We start from the raw sequence: 25,019 nt of genomic DNA on the forward strand, positions 1-25,019 counted from the left end.
GACAATTTAATTGTAATTTTCCATTACAGCTGCTAATGTACTGTATATCTATTTTGCATGCTCAGTGATGGTACAGGGCAAAACTAAGAATAAATAAGCTAAAACTATTACAAAGACAAAGAATAAATAAGTTAAAACAATGAAATGCTATATTTTTTAGGATCTATATTATTAAATACCTTTTAAACATTTCGTGAAAATCGTGTTTTTTCTTAAGAGCAATGTGAAATTTTTCTCACTTTAAAAAGCACTGGCTTTATCTGGAGGAAAAGTTATTAAAGGCATCGGTGAGATGATCTGTTCTTTGTCAGTGTCATGATGAATCCAACCCCAAAAGATGGGTTAATACTTTTTTCATTTGCAAGGCATTATGATTTGTCTTGTCTTATCCTCTTATGCAGATTTCTTAGCCACAGCTAAACCAATGAGTCCCACCAATCCAGCCAAACCCAAGCCAATGCCACCAACAATTGCCATTCCAGCCAGCCCATCTAGAAAAGAAATGAGAAGAATGTTAAATGCTAATTCCCTGTTTAATCTTAATATATGAGAAGATTATTTATATACAGGACCTGTATCGGCTTTACCAGAGGTAACCTTGTCCTGGTGGCCCCCCATCACTGCACATTTTCTGTCCCTTATCTCAGTGGTTCTCTATTCCAGTCCTCACGAACACCCAGCTCTGCACATTTTGTATGTCTCTCTTTGTTAACGTACCTGATTCAGATAATCAGCTCATTAGAAGTGAGCTCCGTGCATGAACTGTATTCCGATTGACGTGGTATCTACAGAGTATTCATTTTTCCCTGCTACTTGAGCAGGGGAAAACAGATTTGCGCTCCGCAACGACTTCACACGCGGACAAGTGTGACATCATATATATCTGTAAATAATTACAATTTAAATTCACGTCTTGCATTATACTTCAATGCACTTTGAATGGAAAATATACTTTCGCTTCAAACTGGAACCATGGCAAAATATACTGTGATGTCCACTTTGCAGGGCACTTACGTTCAAATAGATCAAACGGCTGAAGTGATAAGAGATATACACAAAATGTGCAGAGCAGGGGGTCGTGAGGACCGGAATTGAGAACCACTGGCTTATCTAACACACCTGATTCAACTTATCGGCTGAATTGGATGTGTCCAATTCATGTGAGGCATGCAAAATGTGCAGTGCTGAGGGGCCTTCAGGACAAGTTTAAAAAACCCTGACCTAATGCGATCTATGTTTTTTACTGTACACGGATATCTTGACTTGAAAGTGTTTAAATTAACAATTAATTAATTATTTTTAAGTATCAAAATGACCTACTTTTGTCACTGCCTCACCTGACACAGTTTAATAAATGGACACAAAGCGGCCTGAGGTTGGCTCAGCACCGTGCAGCTTAACCCTGTGCTCATTTTCATTTTCAGAAGTATTCAAAAAGTGTTTAATTAATTCAGTCTTGTTTTACCATGGATTCCTACATTATGTAGACCTCACAGTATACAATATATCATGACACTGCTCATCAATTAGGCAGGAACAAAGATGGACACTGGATAATATAACTACACTCTTGAATGAAGGAATTGACTTCTGTTATACAAAACAATGAGAAAGATACTTATTAACAATATTCATGCTCACCTTTCTTCATGGCTTTATCAATGAGTTTCTCCAGTTCTTCAGCTTGAGAATTTCCTGGTTCATTCCTCAGTAATGTCTTGATGTATTTCAGAGCTCTCTCATATTCCTGAAATTAGAGTAAAACAGGAGAATGAACGTAGCAAAGTCATTCCAATATGAGTTTTCTACTGAAAGCATCTGAAAAGCTCTGATAACAACCTTGATTTTATAATTGGCCACAGCCAGGTAAAACAGATAATCCCGCTGGTCATCCTTGGTACCCTTATGGATAAGTTCTGGTGGAAGATAAAACATTTCCTTATTTAGATTTATTAACAAGACAAAACTTTCGGTTCGTTACACCAAATGCTCTTAGACAACAAAATAATTAATGAAAATAGAGATTAAAAAATGTTTGAAATGGGATAAAAATATAGAGTTTTATTATTCAATTACCATCGAGCAACACTATTCCCTTCTTGATGTCCTCCGGGTGTTTGCTCCTGATCAGACACCACGCATACTCGAACTGCGTGTCTTTAGACACAGAACCCTTTGCTAACTCTGCCTTGTATTTCTTTCCAAATTTCTGAAAATCAAAATAATACAAAGTTAACAACGTGTCCACACCAAAAACTCTTTTAATTGATCATCAGGGCAAATAAAAAGCTATAAGCAGTAAGCACTAACATACAGACAATTATTTTAAGGTTATAAATTAGAGCATAGAGCATTTGGCAATTCTATTCAGACAGGAAGTTTTCCCACATGATGTTTCATATTGTTATTTTTTTTATTTATTTTATTATTATTATTATTATTTTTTTTTTTAGAATTAACCATTTCAAACAGATATGGAAAAATACCACAAATTACCTCCAGATCCTCTGGGGAAACAATCTCTCCAACAACAGCTTCCATGATAACGAAAATTATTACGGGTTTACCGTCTATGGTTTACACGCTAGACCATAGACATAACTGAGGTGCGTTCCATTCGACAGGGTCCCTACGCAGTGTTCGCTGCTCCCTACTCCCTGAGCACGGTATATCAGTTGAAGTGGACTTCACTGACAATAACCGCTCATTTGGAACGCCCTGCAAACGTCATCAAAGAAAGTCAACGATGGGGTCGCGCAGATTATGATATAACATTAATATATAGGACTACATTCATATTTAATTTTTTATTTACAATCACATTTAAAATATGTACACTATACAATAAAAAGAGAAAAAACATTGAGTACTATATAATGAAAAACGTATGTTTATAATACAATTTAATTGACTATTGCTGCTATTACTTGACTATTAACAGAATTGAAGCCCTGCTGTAACTGTCATGCAAATATGAAAATAAACTTTTATTTGGTTAACTGTGTATATATGTGTTTTTAATAAATGGTCATATATTGCATAGCGGTCTCGTGCGCCTTCTTCCCGCGCACAGCCGTATAGTAAACACTGAGGTAAATAAAGTAAAATAAAGAAATATGGCAGAGCCTCATCTGCTTCTAGTCGCTTTTACATTATCATACCTTTTTACAATCCGTAATGAATATGAACGAAGACAGCGACAGCGAAGACGGCCGTTCTGACTGGTGATGACGTGCTGCGCGCAATGACAGTTGGGGGATAATCGCTCTCCACTTCCTGTGAAGTGATGTATCGATGTTCCCTTACTCCCTGTGCCGTGCGCAGTGCCCTTCGAACTGAACATGTTCGCTTCCTTCGGATTGGAATCTCACTTAAGATGGCGGAATACCCTGTGAAGTCCACTTCGCAGTACACTTACGATCGAATGGAACGCACCTCTGGACTGTTCCTCTTCTTCTTTCAATTTAGTGGCGGTTGGCAAGCAAATGTATTATGCATTTCCGCCATCTACTGAGATGGAGTGGAGTGTGTAGAATCAAACGAAACACGGGGGCGAAAATAAGGGAAAAAAGAAAAAGAAAAAAATCCTTTATCTAAATTATTTTAATTAGATCTGTTGGCTTTAAAGAGTCTAGTAAAACCTAGAATCATGTAGGGAATTTCTTTGTAGATTTTAAAGTGACAGACTATTTTATCCAACGACTTGATTTGATAATCTAACATTAACCTTTCATTTTTATATCTGAATCAAATTACTGTGCCTGGTTGTGTACATGTGTTATAAAATCCTGTACGTTTCATGTTTTTCAATGATATGTGAGTAGTGAACACACACCCAGAGCATTAGGCAGCTATATATCCAGCACCAAGGGAGTAACTGGGGGTTCAGTGCCTTGCTCAAGGACACTCCAGCCATGGGTATTGAGGGTGGAAGAGAGCGCTGTTTATTCACTCCATCCCCCCCCAACAACTCAACCTTGCAACCTTCGGGTTACAAGCCCAACTCTCTAACCATTAGGCCACAGCTGCATTTCTATCTGCAATTCTTAATGCCTGAGTTTGTATAAATAATGTGCATATTTTTCTTCAGTGATGTGGAACTAGGCTATATGTAAAACTGCCATAGTCTAATGATCAAAATGCAACATACTCTCCAAAGTGATTGTCAGATAAGGACCTCAGTCTGTTCCAGCCAGACATTCTAATAGATACCCTGTTTGCATTTGTCATACATTTTTTTTATTTGAATCCCTCCAAAACCAAAGGTTTCTTACCACAGATACCTGCTCTAACATCTTATAGATATTTCATTTAATTCTTCATTTAATCCCAAGCAATTTGCCCATTTTATTACCTCTTGGAGTTTCCTTTCTACAAAACTTCCATTTCTTCCATTCTTCCATAATGCACCATCATCTCTGTACATTGATCTTCCTTGTACTTTAGAAAATAACTAAATTAAACATCATCATTATATTAAAAATGTACACTTAATATCCAGCAATATCGTCAACTTGATTTCACAGATACTATTTAAACTGAACTGAGCTGGACGATGTCATCACTGAATTTGATAATGAACTGCATTTAAGTGAAAGTTGAGTTTTACTATTGTCCTTTTGCATTAACACACTGGCTTCCTATTTTGATACTGTAAAGCTGCTGTGACACAATCTAGTTAAAAGCGATATAAATAAAGATGACATGGCTTCCATTTTCAGTTGCATGAATCTCTGAATGTAATTTTCCCACTTTAACATTTATTGTCCTATACAAAAAATAACACACAGAATTCAGTTATATAATTTACCTTTTATTCAAAATTTATATAGTTTAATTAATAATCTTTCCCTTCACATCATATTGTAGACCTTCTCTAAAAAAGACATAACATTACGTCTATTGTGCTATGACTTCTTTTTTGCTGATCTTACTACTTTCCTAATATTAAACTTGTTCTCACATTTCTTTCTTTCCTTCTATTCCTTTTTTTTTACGTGAATTTTCTTCAATGAGGGATTTGAGAAAAGTCACATTCAAATAGAAAGTGCGTGGCGCTGTAATCCAAGCAGTAGTGATAGATGTAGAGGACTGGTCTATTTTTTATTTTTACTGGTTTTACTGCTTTATTTTTTATGTTTTTCTAAGATATTTGTTATCACTGTAATAAAAAAATATAGTATATAGTAGGCCTATAGTATATAGTAGACCTATAGCGTACTAATATACTAAGATTTGGTTCGAATAGACAATATTTTAAATATGAGGCTATGTTACAGCTCCCCTTTGAAGCTCTTGTATTTTTCTCCTTTTCCATCTCTCCAATCCTATTCTGCTCACAGGATTGGAGATTAGTTTTGTTCGTGCTTTGTTGCAGTAACTGATGTTTTTGCTTTGCAGATAAAAGGGTAGTTTTAGATTAATATGTTGCAGTTATTGGTAATAAATAATTGATCATAAATAATATCGATGAAAATAAATTATATATATATATATATATATACACACATATATTGTTTTGGGCTTGTTTCTTAAGCTGCGGTTGCTTATTTGTCTTCGCAAGAGTTGGCAACTATGAACACGTGATATACAAATTGATTACTAAGCCAACCTGACAGGTGTTCTTCCCCGTCAAAATGAAGCGCCACGCGACTGCTGATCTATTGAAAAAAAAAAAGAAAAAAAAAAGACACTTGAGTTCATCGGGATAAAGTTTTTGAATAATCATCTTTGATCTACTCAAAGTTTATATAGCTGCAGTTGGCAGAAACTTTCTTTATGGTCATGTACGTTTCTTTGCTGTGGTGAGTATTGTTTTGTCTCTATAATTTCTCACATAATTCGAAGTTGTTGTATTAGGCCTTCTACTGATATAATTTTTGCGTTGCATGTTGTAATAACAAATTACACTAACTATAGATTGCTATTTGTGCGGTTTTTACAAAACAAACAAACAAAACAAAAAAAAACCCGTTGTTCTGTGCTACTTGCAACGCTTTTCTGTAGGCTATAGTTGTGCTGTCAAACTGATGAAGATGTTTTCTTAATTTGCTGATGCTCTTTAAGTTGCTGCGCGTTGAGCTCTCTCGGCCACTGTAATTTTACCTATAAATGTAAAAAAATTAACTTACGTAATTTTGCGTTTTTCAGGTTTTTTTTGGTTGGTTTATGTCCTATCTCTGTTCCTGATTCCATACCTATTGGTAAGAAATGCAGTTCTTAAAAGTTCAGAAATGCAGTTCTTAAAAGTTCAGATGGTTTTGTTATTGTTTTTTTATATAGACCGTTCCACTATGGACAATACAAGGTCCTATGTTAAAGATTGTGTATAAAGTTGTTAAATGTAAAAGCTGTGTTTTTTTCTCAGGTATGTTCAGGACAGAGTGCCATGATCGTCATTTCTGGTTGTCTGTCAACTCAAATTTCCTTGGCAACAAATTTAGGTTCGAAGTTCAAGGTATTCTATTTTTAATTACTCCCTCTTTCTTTCCTTCTTTCTCAATTTTAAGTTCAATTCAAATTAGCTTTTTGCCCTAACAAATTGTACATTGTATTGCCAAAGTATTTATATGAGCAAGGAAAACAGAATAGGGAAATAAAATGTACAAAAATAATGGACTGTATGATGAACAGGTGTACAAAAACAATAGTACTACAATCTTTGCAATGAGTGGTGTGTGTGTCTGTTTGAGTACACTGGTCGACAATCCCTCTTTTTGTGGCAGGCATTAATGTACTTTGCCACTAGTGAAATGCAGTCTTTATTTTATTTTTTATTTTCCATCAAGAAAATATTGAACTTGTTCATTGTTCTCTTGCTATTTGAAGTTGGGACAAATAATTTAAAATTTGGGAAAGAACTGTTTTCGAATGCCATTATAGTTAGGGCAGGTGGTTATGAAATGTAGTTTCTACTTTTCCTTGGCTACAGTACAGGTTTAACCTGACTGTGCTCCGATATTCTGCTGTTGTGTGGTCCCTCTTTAAGGCCAAACAGCATGCAGTTTACAAATAGGGTAGTTTTCTTTTTGTGCATGAATCATTTTGTTGAGCTGAATTCTGCAGGGTGTCAATGTCCTGATGCTGGTTATTGTTAGTCGCGTTGGTCTGATAAGTCTGTTTGTGGAGCCTCAGGACCAGCTGAATGAGAGGCCTCTTTTCATTAATTTCATGGTTTTTAAGGGCTTTAAAATTATGTATCCAAAAATTTGATCGCTCTTTTCTCAATGTGGAGTAAAAGAAGATGTTGGCCTAATTCTACCCTGAATGCATGTATCTGTACCTTAAAGGGTAAGTTCACCGAAAAATAAAAATTGTCATAAATAACTCACCCTCATGTTGTTCCAAACTCGTAAGACCTCTGTTCATCTTCGGAACACAGTTTAAGATATTTTAGATTTAGTACGAGAGCTCTCGGTCCCTCCTTTGAAACTGTGTGCATGGTATACCAGAAAGGTAAGAAAAACAAAGTAGTCCGTGACATCAGAGGGTCCGTTAGAATTTTTTGAAGCATCTAAAATACATTTTGGTACAAAAATAGCAAAAACTACGACTTTATTCAGCATTGTCTTCTCTTCCGGGTCTGTTGTGAGCGCGTTCACTGCAGTGTAGTGATATCCGGTTCGTGAACGAATCACTCGATGTAATCGGATCTTCTTGAACCAGTTCACCAAATCGAACCGAATCGTTTGAAATGGTTCTTGTCTCCAATAAGCATTAATCCACAATTGACTTAAGCTGTTAACTTTTTTTAATGTGGCTGACACTCCCTCTGAGTTCAAACAAACCAATATCCCGGAGTAATTCATTTACTCAAACAGTACACTGACTGAACTGCTGTGAAGAGAGAACTGAAGATGAACACCGAGCCGAGCCAGATAATGAACAAAAGACTGACTCGTTCTCATTTAATTGTTGTGTTTTGAACTCGCTCACAACAGACACTAAAGAGAAGACTCTGAATAATGCTGAATAAAGTCGTAGTTTTTGCTATTTTTGTACCAAAATGTATTTTCGTACCAAAATGTAAATTCTAACTTACCCTCTGATGTCACATGGACTACTTTGAAGATGTTTTTCTTACCTTTTTGGACATGGATGGTATACCATGCACACAGTTTCAAAGGAGGGACTGAGAGCTCTCGTACTAAATCTAAAATATCTTAAACTGTGTTCCTAAGATCTAAGATGAATGGAGGTCTTACGGGTTTGGAACGACATGAGTTATTAATGACATAATTTTCATTTTTCGGTGAACTAACCCTTTAAGGATGCTTTTACAAAACTCTGTATGCGGGGTTTCAGTTAGATTTTTGTCCCATTTTTTTTTTTTGGTCCCAACTCATGATTTAGGAGAGGACACCAAACTTCACTGCCATATAGTGCAATTGGTTGAACAGCTGCTTGAAATAATTGGAGCCAGGTTCTAATCAGAATTTCAAATTTTAAAGAAAGAATCCTTTCTTACTTTCTCTTTCAATTCTCTTTCATGGCCAAGTTAAGGTTTTCATTTGACCTGAATTTCAACCCAAGGTATGTGTAGTTTGTGGCATGATCAATTTTGGTCATATTGAAGGTGAATTTATATATATATATATATATATATTACATTTAAATTTATGCATTTAGCAGACGCTTTTATCTAAAGCGACTTACAGTGCATTCAGGCTATCAACGTTTACACACACACACACACACACACACACACACACACACACACACACATATATAATTTTTATTTTTTTTATTATATATATATATATATATATATATATATATATATATATATATATATATATATATATATATATATATATACCCTTCTAAGAGAGTCTCCTCTCACCCTGCCATTGACAAGGTACAGACACAGGCTTTGACAGAGGTCCATCAGAAGCTTCTTGTTTTTATTTACTTGGTCATCAGGGTTATATCTTGGGAAGTTTACAATGTTTTCTGGGAATCTCTGTCCAAAAATATTGTTATTTCCATTAGCTGTGGTGTAGTCCAGATGAGATCCTGCTGGCATTTCAAATATGTCCTAATGATAGAGTAATATGGATATTCAGAGGGAGGAAAATAGAGGGCACATAAGAAAACCTTTTTAGTGGTTTGGGTAAGGTGCTTTTTTTTAACATAAACCATTCAAGATAAAATGCAAAAATAACAACAGACATATAATACATTTACATATTCCAATAAGAGAAGAGAAAATATTATTCTTTTATATAATCCAGTGTTTTAGAAAAGAAAAACATCAAAAGTACTAAGCTTGGCCGCCTTAATTTGTGCTGTTGTACATTCACAGGCCACTATTTTAAGAAGACTATATGGATCCAATACGTTTTCCCACACGTGTGGTGTAAACCAGTTTTTTTTTTTTTTTGTATTATCTTTTTTGGCATCTTTTCTGTATTAAGCTTATACAGAAACCAGTAACCTCATTTAAAAATACACTGTATTTTAATATGTAATATACTGTATATATATGTGTGTGTGTGTGTATATGACCAATGTGTATGACAAAGCACCGCGAGAGTGATTCAAAAGCACAAGAGTCGTCTGCTCTCTAAGCTCTTGCGGTACTTTGTCACACACCGATCAGTCTGATGGTGATGACCTGCTTAAAGTCAAACAAGCCATATCATTCAATGAACCATTTATAAAGAACCATTTACTTCAATCCTGAATGTATCAGCCATTTAAATGAATCAAACGAATGAATGACTCGATGACTTGATCATTAAGACATTAACCAACACCTACTGGCAGTTTTAGTCTATTATTTAGAGTATCATTTTATTAAATTATTTAATATTTTCACAGTAATAATAATAAAATTAAGAAAATTATTAAAGTTATAAATGTATACTTTCAAACGTACTGAAATAATTTAAAACCGTTAGTTCATATATTGTCGGACGCAACTGTCATAGCACGCATCCTGTGACAAATTTGCCACATCTGTGCATGGAAGTTATCGGTCTAATTGTTCAGCAAAATCAGTCTATGGTGAAAATCAATAGTAGATTTCTTCAAGTCCAACAGTTTAACACAAATATTGGACATAAATGAACATGTTAAATATAAAGTATTAAATTTTAGGTTCATATATCTGGAGTAAAGTTCAATTGAACTGATGCATTAGTCATACAGCGCTCCAGACCGCGCACCACATGAGACCGACACACCGCCATAGAGACAAGAATGAGATGCATTCTAACATAACTATGGCATTAAACTCGGTTAGTGAGGGCTTGTTCAAAATATTGCACATATAAAGGCCATTCAGATTACTTGTTAAAGTGCAATGAAATAGCTTATATCTGCAGACTATGTACATCTGTTTGTGGATTGAGACTTTGTAAAGGCCAAAACTATGTATTTTGCATGCACCACATTATAGTGTGGTGTGCCCTTTAAGAGACTGATCACTTAACTTATAACGCACACTATGTGGTGATGACGTAGAAGGACTACGTGATAATCACTATGAATGATATGTTCGCTCTGCCGCCTTATTTTTCCTTCAACTCTTTCTTGGCGTTACAAATAAAGTAATCTCTCATGAATGAGAAGAGCGCGTTGCAGTGTAAACAGCTGTTTAAAATTGTGGGACACCAACTCCTCGTTTTCTATCTCTTTCATTTCATGGATTTAACAAGTTATCTGAGTCAAAGCATTACAACCTCTTCACCAACTACAGGCTAATCCTCTTTTGTTCGCCTGGGCGTGTGTGTGTAAAATGCGGGGCTGAAGTGAAATAAGTGGGCAGTTTGATAGCCGAATTATAATAGACCGCCTAATAAAAATAAGTTATTTCATACACCATTAGGAGAATGAGCCTTATATTGTCTTGACTATCGACAGAGACATCTGCTATAATCGATATCTCTGACTTTAATACTATTGTCTATCGGCACAACCCCATTGGTCGACCAGAAGATCCAATCCAATCTCACTTAGGATGAGAGGAAATAGGACCTGCCCAAGGAACTCCAATATGCTCTGAGAGCAGTAACTGAAAAAGTCAAAATATGAGGATGCCGGTCAACCAAACTTAATTCTTAATGCCTGAAACTAACAAAGGTATTGGTCATCATATAAGTCACCGCATGCGTTTATGCCTAAAGAAGACAAAGATGTTTAGACAAATGTATGATTTCCATATAGATTGTGCCATAACGGTAAAGGGTCCTCCTATCAAGACTTTCAATCCTTTTCCAGATTCTAATAGAATTAGCTATAACCGGGCCAAATTTGTAATTATTGCTATTTTTCCCTGTTCCAGCAAAAAAAATTCTTTAAGTCTGTTTGGTTTAACCTTGTCCGCTTCAATCACTCTCCATGAAACTTAAGATTGAGGGTCAACCCAATTATGAAGAGACTTAAGTTGGAACGACCAGTAATACAATTCAAAATTGTAATCAATGCCACTTAAGACATCCTGATGGATTGTGCTAGTGTTTCAAGAGATAAACAAAACAATAAGGGGAAAATGGACAACCTTGCCTCATTCCCCATTGTAGAAGGAACGGGGGATAAATAATATTGCCAGTCAAGACTGATGCCACAGGTGAGTGGTATAAAGTCTTAATCATAGAAATAAAATGTTCACCAAAGCCAAAACATTGCAGAAATGCCCACATATAAATCCACTTTAGCCTATCAAAGGTTTTTTCTGCATCAAGTGAAAAAACTGCACAGATCAAGTAAAAGTTGACGCATATTGATAAATGGTTTATAAAACCAGTTTGATCCTCCCTGATCAAACCATGAATTACCTTATCCATGTAAAAGGGAAGAGCTTTAATGTAAACTATTGGATCCCCTGGGTTAAGTGATATCGATCTGTAGCTGGAGCAGTCTAACCAATCCTTCCCTTTTTTTTTTATTTTATTTTTTTTATTGGAGATTTTCAAATAATACAAACAACCGAGACAACAATCAAACAAACAAACAAACCCCAAGTGCTGCAAGTTAAATAAAATGTACAAGTGTATCTGTTAACAAAAAAACATAATAAATCAAAACGGAAGAAGTCAAAAATCTCTAAAAAATAAAATTTCAAATTTTGTGTAGGAAGGATTGGAGAGGTTCCCAAAGTTTCCTGAATTTGTCCTGTTTGTGGTTGAGGTCATAAGTTAATTTCTCCAAAGGAAGAAAGGTTGACAGCTGAGAAATCCACATGGAAATTGTAGGGATCTGAGATGTAGACCATTTTAGTAATATACATTTCTTAGCCAGAAATATGAGGGTAGTAAACAGAGATTTGAGGTCCGAGTCAAAAAGGTCTTTAGGAATGTCATTCAACAAAAAAAGTGAGGGGGATAAAATAAAACGTTTCCCTGTTATCTCCTGGATTGCAGAGTGGACCCCTCTCCAAAATGGTTGGATGTGAACACAAGACCAAAATACATGAAAGAATGTGCAATCTTTCCCTTTTTTAAGAAGTAATGATATCAGCTACATGTTTTTATCTCTGTGAAATACACCATGCTCGACTGCAAAGTTAAATGAGTTAAACGTGTCCATACCAAGATTTCTAAATTTAATTCGGGGGGGGGGGGGGGGGGGCATCTATACTTGGAAATATGCCTTTTTGAAGGCTTTAGTGATTTATAGAACTCTAAACTTAATGAAAACTAATTAAACTCTAAACTTAATTCTAATTTAGCGATACAGTTTACAAACTGATTCCTCAATGTTTTAGCTTACAAATTTATATAGAAAAACTTTTAAAATGTCATAAATCATTGTAGGGTTCATTGTGACCTGACCATCTGATTATTTTATTGCACTGATATATGATTTTGGACCCAATACCATCAGTCTAAGAGCCAATAAGTGGCTAGGTCTCTCCGATTTGAAATTATTTTTGCCTAGTCCTATGCAAAAGAAACTCCACGTTTGAATGTGAAAGTAAATTATTCTTTTTTTCAAGGAGGACAATTGTGTGGCCCGTTGATAAGTAAAATGTTGCTTTTTTAGGTTTTGTAATGATTGGATTTTACTTTCTTATTGTGTAAGCTGATGAATTTCACTTTTGCGAGAGTGGAAGAAAGTTATACAGAATCCTTGTATTGCACACTTAGTAGTTTCCCACAGTATTTGAGGATCTAAATCACATTTTGTATTGATTTCAAGAAATTCCTTTTGTTCTTTTAGTGAATTGATGAAAGTCTGATTGCTTAATATGTTAAAGCATGATAAGGCTTTGGCTTTAATATTGGAAAGATGATTTTACACAACACAGCAGAACGCTCAGATAATAAGATTGGTAATATAGAGATCAAAGAATTAGACGAAATTAGAGATGGATTGGGAAATATGTAATCCATCCTAGAGAAAGTCTTATGCCTATTATAATAAAAAGTCCTTTAGAGGTGGTATATTGAATTCTCCAAAGATCCATCAAATTGAGTTCAGTCATAAATTAAGCAACTTGGAAGATGGATTGGCTGTTGAATTAAAATGAGATTTATCCAAAACAGGATTTACGACAGCATAAAAAAAAAATCCCACCACTAATTGGCAATCAGTCTGCTCAAGCAGTCTATTGGAAATATTAGAAAAATAATTATAAACGGTTTTAATATTGCTCTAGAGCAGTGATCCTCAAATCTGACTTGGAAGATCCACTTTCCTGCAGAGTTTAGCTCCAACACGATAATCAAACAAACCTGCCTGTGATTTTTCTAATGACCCTGAAGACATGGATTAGAGCTAAACCAGGTCAAGTCCAACATTTTATGAGAACTACTGTTCCAGGCGTGTGCATACAAGTCTGATCAGGTCCTTAATCTCTACCAGGTTGGTGTGGTTTGGTACTTTCCAAGTATTGGCAGAGTTGGACATGGTTGAGCATGATCTGTGGGATCTTGGACAGATTTGCCATTTGACTTTTGCAATTCATTGTAAAGTCACCAGAACACTTGATGACCAACAAATGACACCTCAATTACAGGACAAAACAACTACTTTATCATAATTGTCTTGACCTTAATCATAAGATTTGAGTAGACTGACTCATGATGCTCCAGAAAAATATCAGTTTACATGCCCAACATTGCCCTGAATACCCTAATTCACCCTGTATCTCCTAAAGGCCCCGATATACTTCAAACTAAGGTAATTTTCATTCTTTGTTTTGGGGCAAAAAGAAGCTAGAAAAGGTTGTGCGACGGTATACTCTTAACAAACTTTCTGACACGGCCACGCTGCTGGAAGCAGGTGTAGATTAATGTTAACATGACACGCAATGCTTGCACGTATCCCCTAAAGAAAACAAAACGATGAAATGAAGTGAAGACAATCTAGGTGTGAGATGTGGCCCAAGGGACAGAATATTTTAGATAAAAGAATAATGATTTGCAGCAGTGCAGAGTCAAGTATCATGTTTGCAATACAAAAGAACCATAATCAGTCCATAGTCTTAAAACTTTAAAATGATGTAGGGGAAAACATATTTGAATCAATTTGTTGCTTTATTAGTGTTGTTTTTTTTTTTATTACACTGGATAAATTTTTTTGATAAAAACAAAGGTTTATTGTATATTCATTATAAAAACATTATAAATTCATTATAAATTCATTGATAAAAACAAAGGTTTATTGTATATTCGTTTGGAATTTCATTTACTGTATACCCTTTAAATTCGCTTATTGAAAGAGCAGCAGCAGTATGGTGTATCATTGATTTAAAACGCATGTATTTGGTACTTGCTACCTTATATCTTTTACTCTTTCCTTTCATTATTTTCATGGCTTTGGAAAATTTGTCTCGTATGTTTCTCTGCGTCCCTTTTTGCATAACTCTGGGTCATCGACACCAAGCTTCGTTGCTATTTCTTTCTAGGAATGAAATACTGTCTCTGCATCTTTAAAGTCTCTCCGTGAGTCATCATACAGGTGCGGATACATTTGTGCAGCTCAGCTATTCGACACTCTTGTGTATTCAGGAGATGTTGCTCTTCTTAATGACTTTCGAGGAATGAACGGAGAAAATTAAAAAAAAAGGTGGAGTTTCAGAACACACCCACCGATTGTGTAACCGCCATGGACCAATAGAATCTCAAAGGTGTTTAGGAGCTAAATTAACTCCCCCCAGAAAGCTTGCTTGGGTGAGCAGTTTCGAACTGCTAAAACAAACTTTGTTTTGGCCTGATTTTGTTCAAAATAATGTCATATCAGTTCGTTCTTCTATTTTGTTTGAAGTATATCGGGGCCTTAACTGAAATTGTTATTGTCTTTCCTTTATAGCAGACTCTAAGTTCCGTGAGGTTTCTGGTCAGTGGGCAGCAGAGTGTGGCTATACTATGGCACTTGACTCCTGGGGTGACCTGCTGCTGCGTGTTTCCTATCTTGCCTGTCTGGTGGAAAACCAGGTGAGGCACACAAGAAAGGCTTTTCCAAACATTGGTTAACTTTAAATGGTTTAACATTGCATTGTTTGACAGTTTTACAGGAAATTTAATTTTTACAAGTAAAAACAATGAATTGCAATATAAATTGTTGAAAACCGTAAAAGGACATTCCCAGAAGTTTGTGCATGACATGATCACATGTTTTGATATTTTATTGAAATGGTTTCTTTATTTTGTTATCAGTTAAACATTTGTGTTCAGTTAATGTTTATTGCATTACTTCAGTGTTGTGTTCCCTTGCAGGTGTTTCGACTCCCGAACAAAAAACATTTTAATATTTTTGACATTGACTACGTGAAGCTAAGCTCTCGAGACGAGACTTATGACAGATAATATAAGTTACTAATCTATAATTAGTAGTTAATAATTAATAGTCTTTAATTCTGGTGTTATAGCTGCTTTATCTAATGATCCATGGTGCTGACGCTCTCTAGACGCGGAGAAACTCCTCTTTTGTTCATAACCACTCCTCTAGCCCCAGCTGGCCCGCCTTGGCCCAAGGTTTTCGTTGGGCCAAAAAACCCTGGCCGTTGGCCCCGAGGAAGCCACGACGAGGCACAATCAAGCCCTGGAAGTGACAGTGGAAATGCGACTGTCCCTGGCACGCAGTAGCATGCCCGCTTTTGGCCCGACAGTGGAAACACTGCTATAGTTAGCATATTTTCATACAGTGAATTTCTGGCAACCATAGCTCATTTTCAACATTTGTTATAGTATTTGGTAATCTTAAGAGCATAACAGTTAGCAGCGTTGATTCTTGTTGTTTCAGAGGGAGTCTAAATTTCAGCTGCTGGTGTGGTTTCGAAATCAGGACTCAAATGGGAAGGAGAAATCCTACCCTTTACTGCTCACCTGCCCTCTTCAGGTCCCATGGTCACCTCGGGAGCTTGTCTGTGAGCAGAACTACATGGAGGTGGAACATACATTTTGTTTAATGAAGTGTAAATTTCCTGATATAAATAGTTGTGTGGAAACAATCCCCATGATGCTTACACCATAACCCCAGGTGTCTGTGCTGAAACTGCTGCCTCCTGATAATCACATAGGCACAGCATGGGTAACACCAGCCCCTGTGGTAAGAGACTGTGCACTTTTACTGTTTGGATTTAATGTATCTGAATTTCCCATTTTCTGTCATGTACATAATTTACTTACATTGATTGATCAAATACTTGGTCAAATCCTAAGCCAGACTTGTGCCATTAATTCAACCTGGCTTGCTGTAGCCAGAAGAGAACAAGTGTAAAAGGGGGTTCTTCCAATGTCCTTGTTGTTTTTTAACCTGTTACAACCAAAACCTCTGGCTTGCTTACTGGAGGATTAAATCCTTATGTGTTGCCTTTTTAGCAATTAAATTAAGCAGGGCGATATGACCAAAATCTTTACCATAATATTAAAAGTTTCAACAACCATAAGGAATGGCATCATGTAGTAATTCGGTCTAAAATCAGAGATGTTATTAATTGAAATGAATGCCGTGGCCTATTTCTTAAAATTGTAGCTTTAATGACTGCTAATTAAATTTTTAATGTTAAACTCTCATCAGACTGCTATTTTTTTCACTTAAAACAATTTAACTGGATCTTCATTAATGCTTTCTGAGAATTGTTTACTCTAGCTTGCGACAAAACTTTGATTACAATATTAAAATATTTTAATAGAACAATATTGTCCAGTATTCTCAGAAATATACTCCGTATGTCTATCAGTTAACTTGACACTGACATGTACCGGATTCACTGCAGCATGTGCTAAACAACACCATAATTACAGTATAGCTAGATCGAAAATCCAGACGATCACATGTATCATTGTTTTATTTTATGGCATTATAGATATAACATTACGACTTTCTGTAAAGCTACTTTGAAATGATGTATATTGTTGCTTGTCAAATAAATTGACATGACTATGTTGGGCCACTCAAACAGATTGCAGTTGGTGCACATTATACCTTTTTAAAGTAACATGTAATCAAATTGGACAGTTATGTATTTGCAGTGTGTATTATAAATAATTTATCAGTGTGCATCATTATTTTTTTATAAATCTACCCTCATAATCTTAACTCAAAATAACTTCACCTTGCAACCAAATCTCCTCTTTTCTCTGATAACGTGTTTACTGGCACGTGGTTTTAAAATGGCAAATGACAATAGCAGCAATGGTAAAAGACACACAAACTAATCAGTTCCTGATAAAAATCTAGTCCCACTCATTCTTTCTTTATGTGAGAAGGTGTTTCGCTATGTCATGATCAAGGACAAGATGTTCACAACTTATTTTATACTGATTTAATGGTGTGTATGTTTGTTAAGGGCCATAAGCTACATATGATGTTTTCTTGTCTTTTTAGGAGTTGGGAGAGGGTCTGTTGGAATGGAGGGTGGTGTTCCGTATACCAGCACTCAGCCAGGGGGAAGGCATGAGGGAGGAGACTGTTCCAGTGAGATTGGCACATTTGCTGGGTTACCACATTAACACCACTGACTCACGCGTCCTTCTCCGTTGTGCCTATGGATCCAAAATGGCATATATGCTACAGGTCGATAATAAAGCCAAAGATAAAGGAGAGATTACCTACCCCATCTGTTAGAGTATTTTTCTTATTTCTTCTTAATTTTATTCTAATATATATTTTTTGTTTGGCAAAATATTGTTAAAAATAAAGGATAAAAGGAAATAAAAAGGAAGACCCAACAGTTTTGTATTCTGGATGAGTCAGCCTATCATACACTGATTTTCTGTGAGATTATTCTCTGACTGTCAAACTTATTTTTTTTTGTAACTTTTTTTTTTTTTTTCTTCAGAAATTCATGTAGTGTGTGGTGAGCACATACTTTGATATTAATACATGATCTTTGTACTATAATTAAACATTTACGGTCTTGAGACCATTGTAGAATGGGCTGTTATGAAAATTAATATTTTATCTGAACTGTTTCAGTGGGGTGAGACTGATGTAGAAGTGGTGAGTGCCACCATCTTGTACAAGCTTAAATGGACCCTATTGACTGTCGACATGTCAGTGGCCTGTACCATTGGTATGTTACTCTTGCTGACTCCATTATTCTATTTTGGCTTCCTAGTCCAGTTATGTACCCATAACCTGATGTACTTTTAGCCTAAACCTAGTTATCTTTTATGCAAATCTTCCACTAAGCCCCTCTATTCTTTTCCTGCTCACCTCCTCCTCAAATTCTCTCTTTCAGGTCAAGCCCGAATGGATGGTTCTGATGTATTGTGGTCTCTCCCACGTGACCTCCCCACTCTGGTCCATCCTCCCTTCGTAGAAAAGGGTCTTAAGTTGGGCGTTGGGGGGCGGTACCTGTCTGAGTGTGTTGCCCACCAGCGTGGTTACATGATTCACAACAACAACAGGACATTGGAGCTACGTATTCCTTTCGGAGCTGAAGGAGGATTCATCAAGGTACATCTACACTTTTTCGCTAAAAAGCAGAATTTTTCCACTTTTTCATAACTTAAACATACTGAATTTAAACCTTCTGTTACCAACCATCTTTTTCCTGTTCTTGGTCAGAGTCACGTTATTGATGGATTATACTCTCAGTCATATTTTGTGGATGTGTTCCTGCTGCGTGAATGGGAGGATACAGCATGGAGTCTGACTCAGCAGCGAATATTCAGAGCAATTTTTATTCATCACTTGCCACGACCAGTCACCCTTATTAACAGTGAGAACAAAAGCCAATCCACTTACACGCTGTTCTCTAACTGCTACATGTTACTTTTTTCTTTTATAGCCTGACTTTTGACTATCACCATGAAATCGAGTCCATTTTACCTTCTGGGAAGAATATTTGCACAATTAAATTCAAGTATCTTATAAGTGGTGACTGTCAGTTTATGCGCATATGACAGGATTTTTCAGAAAAATTAATACAAGACATAGTCAACCAGAGGATGAACATTATTAACAGCAATTATTATATGATGCAATCACACTTGTAGCAATTTGTTAGTTCTGTATGTTGTTTCATGGTTAGCATCATCTGGGGTCCTCGGAGGGGTTGGCATCATCTCTTCTCAGGTGTTTTGGATCCAGACTGGAGCTTGTGTAAATCCTACAAATCCGTGGCAAAACAGAGAAACAAATGGAGACATAATTAGCGTAGCTGCTGTTCCAACAAAGTAAAATTAGTTAGTTTAACCAAGGATAAAGAGTAAGAATGTACATTTGATCAGATGCAACTGCAGTCACAATTTATGAGATTCATTATTCGAAGGCTTGGCGAAAGAGATGTGTTTTTAATCTAGATTTAAACCGAGAGAGTGTGTCTGAACCCCGAACATTATCAGGAAGGCTAATCCAGAATATGGGAGCCAAATGTGAAAAAGTTCTACCTCCTTTTGTGGACTTTGCTATCCTAGGAACTACCAAAATCCACCGTTTTGTGACCTTACGGAACTTGATGGTTTGTAAAGTGGTCGAAGACTAGTTAGCTATGAAGGAGCTAAACAATTTAGGGCCTTATAGGTAAGTAATGATAATTTGTAACCGGTAAGGAACTTAATAGGTAGCCAGTGCAGAGACTGTAGAATTGGGGTAATATGATCATCATTTTTTGACCTGGTAAGGACTCTAGCTGCTGCATTTTGGACTACCTGTAGCTTGTTTATTGAAGATGCATGACAACCACCTAGAAGTGCATTACAATAGTCCAGTCAAGAGGTCATGAATGCATGAACTAGGTTTTCTGCATTAGAACGGGTAACGTTTCATAGCTTGGCAATGTTCCTAAGAATGCTGTTTTTGTAACATGGGAAATATGGTTTTCAAAAGACAAGTTGCTATCAAATATAACACCCAGATTTTTGACTGTAGGGGAAAAGTAACCGCACATCCGTCTAGTTGCAAACTGTAGTCTACTAGATTCTGTGTACGGGTTTTTTATTTTTTTATTTTTTTTTACCAATTATTAATATATCTGTCTTATCTGAATTTAGAAGACAAGAAGACAAAAACATTTGACGTGTGTGTCTGTCTTGCTCTCTTCTTGCCATTGTAGAGACTGTGCCTTCACAGAGTGAGTTTGCCATCTCATTGTGCTGTTTTCCTCATGATGTTTCTTTGGGGAATGTGACTGTAGCAGGTCAGCCAGTGCTCTGGAAGGAAAGGGAATGGAAAGGAGTTCATCTCTCTCAAATTCCTTTTCCCAACAACACATACATGTATCTGTTTCAGATGCCCTTCTCTCATTCGCTCATCCCACAAAAGGTGATATACCACATACAATGGTTTGCCAGCATTTTTATTTTTAATAAGGAATGCTTCCTTCCCTCTCTTCTTGTTTAGTATTTGGGAGACCGGTTTAGGAGGTACACTCTTTATGGGGTATTCTCTTTCATTCTGTTTCCTGATGGAGAAATCTACAACCATTCTGCTACTGTTGTGGCAGAGCTACAGGATGTAGGTATGTATTGTCCCTCATTTAAATCTGATGAAAAAATAAAAACACTAAAATAATAATAATAAAAAAAAGTTGGCCATGTTATTGGCAAAGTAAATTTATGCTATCTCTGGTTACTATTGTCTTGTTGAACCAGACCAAATTAGAAAAAGCCTTTGATACAACTAAGCAAAGTTTGAATCTACCTTAGTTGTGGGATTTATAGATAGGAACAAGTATGGTTCCAATAAGGCAATATTCAGTATATAAAACCATATACTACTTATTCCATACTATTTAGCAATGTAATGCAAATGTCGACTGCACAACTGAGAACAAGTACAACCAAACTATAACCAGCCTTTACATGTAGTCTTTGGTTCAGTCAGTTTTAATGCAGTCCTCATGACTGTGTAGACATTACCAGTTATTCATGGTAACCATGGTTCCATCTTGAATTAAATTGCCAGTGTGAAAAATGGTGCATACAAAACACAAGAACAAGTGCTAAGCAGCACTGAATTTGCTGTGCTTGAAAAGAGCCATTCCAGGATGCATTTGTTTTATCTTTGTCTTTTGTCTCTCAGTCTTGCCGAAGCTTAAAGGGGAGTGTACAGCACGAGGTGTGCGTACATTGGCTTACTACGGTAATATAGAGTCCTCTGAGTGGAGTTTGTATGTAGGAGGGATGAGGGTTGACTGGGAGCTGGTGGAGCTTGGGGGATTCTCTCTGGATCCCCACGAACTCTACCTTAACCTGGAAGTTCCACTATATGCCCCTGGCATGGCTTATGAGGTACAGTAAAGGCCTGAAAGCCATTATTCATTTGAAATCATGTGACAAGATGATTGATCTTTCAGTGTAAAATTATTACAGTTCATACCAATGCAATGCTTTCCTCTGTCTCTTAGGGCTTGGGACTGCAAGGTCTGTTAGTGAGTGTGCTGGTGAGTTTGGTTCATCTGGAAACAGCAGAAGAACAGACTCATGTGCAGCGCTGTGTGTTCCCTGTGAGAGAGTTATTGGGTAATCTTTACAAACCACTGTACTCTTAATGGACACTTTATCCATACATACCATAACTCTCTTGAAGACCGCTTGTTTTGAAATGCAATTTGTAAACCATATTGAACCTGATGGCAAACATGGGACCTGTAGCCATTGTTGCTTATTTCATATGCAAAGATGTTTGGCAATACCCAGGTTTCCACTGTCGGGCCAAAAGCGGGCAAGCTGGTGCTGCCAGGCACTTTCCACGGTCACTTCCGGGGCTTGATCGTACCTCGTTGGTGCTTCCTTAGGGCCAATGGTCCGAGTTTTTTGGCCTGACGAACACCTTGGGCCAAAGTAGGCCAGCTGGGGCTAGAGGAAAATCAGACGTCACTTCTTATTCTCTATGACAATTGTGTATTTATTTAGGAACATATTTTATCTGTCATAAGTCTCATCTCGAGTTTAGCGCCACATAGCCCATGTCATAAAAATATAATAATTGTTTTTGTTCTGGAGCTTTTATAAAAATATAGAAATTATTTTCTAAATGTGATGTGAACTGTCTATAGGCTACTGAGACTACAAAGCTTTATTTCTGTGTGATTAATTTTCTATCCTGACAAATTAATTCATTATGATGTATCACTTATTATAGTTAGACATTGATGCTTCCAAACGGCCACTTAAATCATGGTCTTTTTGTGATCATGCTAGTTCCTGTGACACATTTCTTATTAGTTTTCTGATAACTTCTCTTTTTTGGTGAAATGATGGGTTTGCATGAAGTTGTTCCTGAGAGGCATGTAAAGGGCGTGTTTTAGTGAAACGTAGCTGAGCTTCTGGCCGACGGTGGAAGCAGTGCTATTTTGGCCTCTGTCCTACTGGCCGGAGGCTATTAGCCCCGTTTGGCTCGTTTAAAGCACTGGCTGGCACTGGCCTGACAGTAGAAAAGCAGCATAATGTTTGAAGGTGCAAAGATTTATAAAAGCGAAGTTAATTTTGAGGTCATTTAAAACTCAATTATGTTTTTAGTGCAGTAAACATTGGAAACATATCTTGAAGGAACTAGTTTCTTCCTTTTGCTTTGTTTCTTCTCTGTACAGTGTGTCTGCCTGATGGAAGAATGGTGGTGATGGTCGACACAGCTGGTGTTTCTCCCCCAGTAAACCCCAATCATACAGCCCTGCTGGATCCTGCTTGTAGACCACTGGAGACTGACAATTCCAGAGCCATATTCAGTTTCTCCATAGACTCTTGTGGCACTGTTGCAACAGTAGGATTTTAATATTTGATCATCCTCCGTGTACAGACAAATCTTGAGTAGTTTCTAGTTTAAGCAATGGATAATGGGGTGTCTTTAGATCTTTTTTTTTTTCCTTGGAAAAACTTTACTTGTCATTTTGAATATACTTGGGTTGCAGTAGGTTACTTTTTTTCCCTCCATTTTAATAAATTTTAAGCAGTTTCAGGAGTTATGAATAAAATCAAGATAAATATTCAGCTTGTTAACAATTATCAGTATTTCAAAACCTTATTATTCTTAATAGATATGGCACCTATTTACAGAAATCTTCTATAATTTATAAACTTTATCAGTAAAAATCTTTTTTTACCTGCAGCATGATGGGGATCAGATGATTTACAGGAATGAGGTGAGAAATATGCCCCCTTTTCCTCCACACCTGAGACTCCTCAGCCAACCTCAACCACATTATAGGTAAAACCCCTTTATAATAAATTAACCATGAACTCATAGTACACAATTTGATCGATAAATACTGATTTCTGCCTTATGTTAGGGTAAAGTCACAGAAAAGACCAGAAATGCATTGTAGATAATGTTAAATTAATGTTAAACAACTAGATGAGGCTTATGCAGTGCTTGAAGTGGAAAAGAAGTGTCAGTATTGGATGTGAGTCACTATTCTCCCTGTCTTCTCTGATGAAATCAGCCTTGCATTAGCGCTGTTTCAAACTTATTTATTACTAATGCATTTGCTTTTTGGATCCTTGAACTCCAGGTTACCAGTTTAAAATTATCTGATTGCAAAAACCTGCTTTTAAGGTTTTGTTTTTGTTCAAATTTACTGATTCAAGTAATTAATTACCAGTCCATACCATCCCACTTCAAGCACTGAGCTTATGAGAATATGTATTTACTAAACTATGATATGCCTTAACTCTGGAGCCCTGACTAATTAGGCTATATTCAAGTTTGAAATTTAGACATCAGGGAAAAATGCAGTTTAAGTGTGTAAATGTGTTTCTGATAAAGTATATTTATCTGTATAGCCCATTATTTACCATTAGTTAGTTTTCTGTATTTCTCTTGGGTTCAGGGTTTCACTTGGCTGTTTCCATCCAGAAAATGGAAGTCGCACTCTTGCCATCTACCTGCCATCCCAATCTCCCACACTTCTACCAGAACACACACACAAAACAGCCTTGTACTCGCACACAAGACATCCTGAGGACCGAGGTGAGGAACAGATCAGACATTCACAAATACCGATCTTACCAATACCAAGAGATTTGATACTTGGGTCTGAGGATTTCTTACTCTTCTCAGGCAATAATTATTTGTGAAACACCGATGTCACCGGGCATGCCACATTTTGGCATCAGACTCCTTTGGATTCTACAAAGTGATAGATGAACTGACAACAAATTACTGTTGTGTGTAATTGGACACACAGCCTTTGCTTTCAGTAACAAAAGATATGGGAAGTTTTTTTGTTAGTTTTTTACCCCTTCTGTCAATTCAAGTGGTACTTAAAAATTCACATTGTATAGGTTCAGCTGAACGTTTCACAGTTCTGGTCCTGAATATGATATATTCCTTAATTACTGTGCTGTTATCCGAAAGTTAACAGGCTGTTAAGATTAATATAAATGTTTGTTTAAAAAAAAAAAAAAAAAAATAAATTTTTCACGATACTTTTACAGATAAGAAAATCCACTCACTGCCAGCTGGAGGATGACACCCTAAAGGTAAATGTTTATACTGTTTAAAACAGAAATTGAATGTGCAATCAGTATTTACTAGAGTAAATTTATCTCTCTTTTAATGAATTTTACACACATTTGTAAATATTGTATTGTGTGACCTGAGAATAGGGTGTTCTACTTGGGCATTGAATCAAAAACCTTTGTGCAATGCTTTATCCAAGGTGATGGGTCTCGGCAAAGTCA

General features: G+C 36.4%; 2 protein-coding genes across 2 annotated transcripts; one reads left to right on the forward strand and one right to left on the reverse strand.

Moving 5' to 3' along the window:
- Positions 1 to 315: 315 nt before the first annotated feature.
- Positions 316 to 2,590, reverse strand: LOC132129424 (mitochondrial fission 1 protein-like). The gene is made up of 5 exons (XM_059541016.1): positions 2,497 to 2,590; positions 2,077 to 2,209; positions 1,840 to 1,916; positions 1,642 to 1,747; positions 316 to 491 (listed from the first exon to the last, which is right to left on the reverse strand). Exons 1-5 carry the CDS (start codon positions 2,539 to 2,541, stop codon positions 394 to 396), a joined length of 459 nt encoding a protein of 152 aa, XP_059396999.1. The 5' UTR covers positions 2,542 to 2,590; the 3' UTR covers positions 316 to 393.
- A 3,012-nt stretch (positions 2,591 to 5,602) lies between these two features.
- Positions 5,603 to 24,906, forward strand: LOC132133261 (uncharacterized). Its single transcript, XM_059546064.1, has 18 exons — positions 5,603 to 5,804; positions 6,151 to 6,203; positions 6,368 to 6,457; positions 15,259 to 15,383; positions 16,192 to 16,335; positions 16,429 to 16,497; positions 17,779 to 17,967; positions 18,370 to 18,466; positions 18,635 to 18,852; positions 18,964 to 19,117; positions 20,453 to 20,661; positions 20,740 to 20,857; positions 21,421 to 21,629; positions 21,746 to 21,860; positions 22,931 to 23,100; positions 23,447 to 23,544; positions 24,167 to 24,271; positions 24,766 to 24,906. The coding sequence occupies exons 1-18, from the start codon at positions 5,779 to 5,781 to the stop codon at positions 24,806 to 24,808; spliced, it is 2,232 nt and encodes a 743-aa protein (XP_059402047.1). The 5' UTR covers positions 5,603 to 5,778; the 3' UTR covers positions 24,809 to 24,906.
- Positions 24,907 to 25,019: the final 113 nt, after the last annotated feature.

This window comes from Carassius carassius, chromosome 4 (assembly GCF_963082965.1).
Source record: "Carassius carassius chromosome 4, fCarCar2.1, whole genome shotgun sequence".
NCBI classification, from domain to species: domain Eukaryota; kingdom Metazoa; phylum Chordata; class Actinopteri; order Cypriniformes; family Cyprinidae; genus Carassius; species Carassius carassius.

What these genes read in the sequence shown, in the direction of transcription:
- LOC132129424 (XM_059541016.1), bottom strand. Translation starts at nt 2,541, where the DNA reads ATGGAAGCTGTTGTTGGAGAGATTGTTTCCCCAGAGGATCTGGAG. An exon ending in TTTCCCCAGAGGATCTGGAG is followed by an intron (nt 2,210 to 2,496) that starts GTAATTTGTGGT and finishes TTTGATTTTCAG; the next exon opens with AAATTTGGAAAGAAATACAA. An exon ending in GGGAATAGTGTTGCTCGATG is followed by an intron (nt 1,917 to 2,076) that starts GTAATTGAATAA and finishes ATCTTCCACCAG; the next exon opens with AACTTATCCATAAGGGTACC.
- LOC132133261 (XM_059546064.1), top strand. Translation starts at nt 5,779, where the DNA reads ATGGTCATGTACGTTTCTTTGCTGTG. An exon ending in TCCTGATTCCATACCTATTG is followed by an intron (nt 6,204 to 6,367) that starts GTAAGAAATGCA and finishes TTTTTTTCTCAG; the next exon opens with GTATGTTCAGGACAGAGTGC. An exon ending in CCCTGTGAGAGAGTTATTGG is followed by an intron (nt 21,861 to 22,930) that starts GTAATCTTTACA and finishes TTCTCTGTACAG; the next exon opens with TGTGTCTGCCTGATGGAAGA.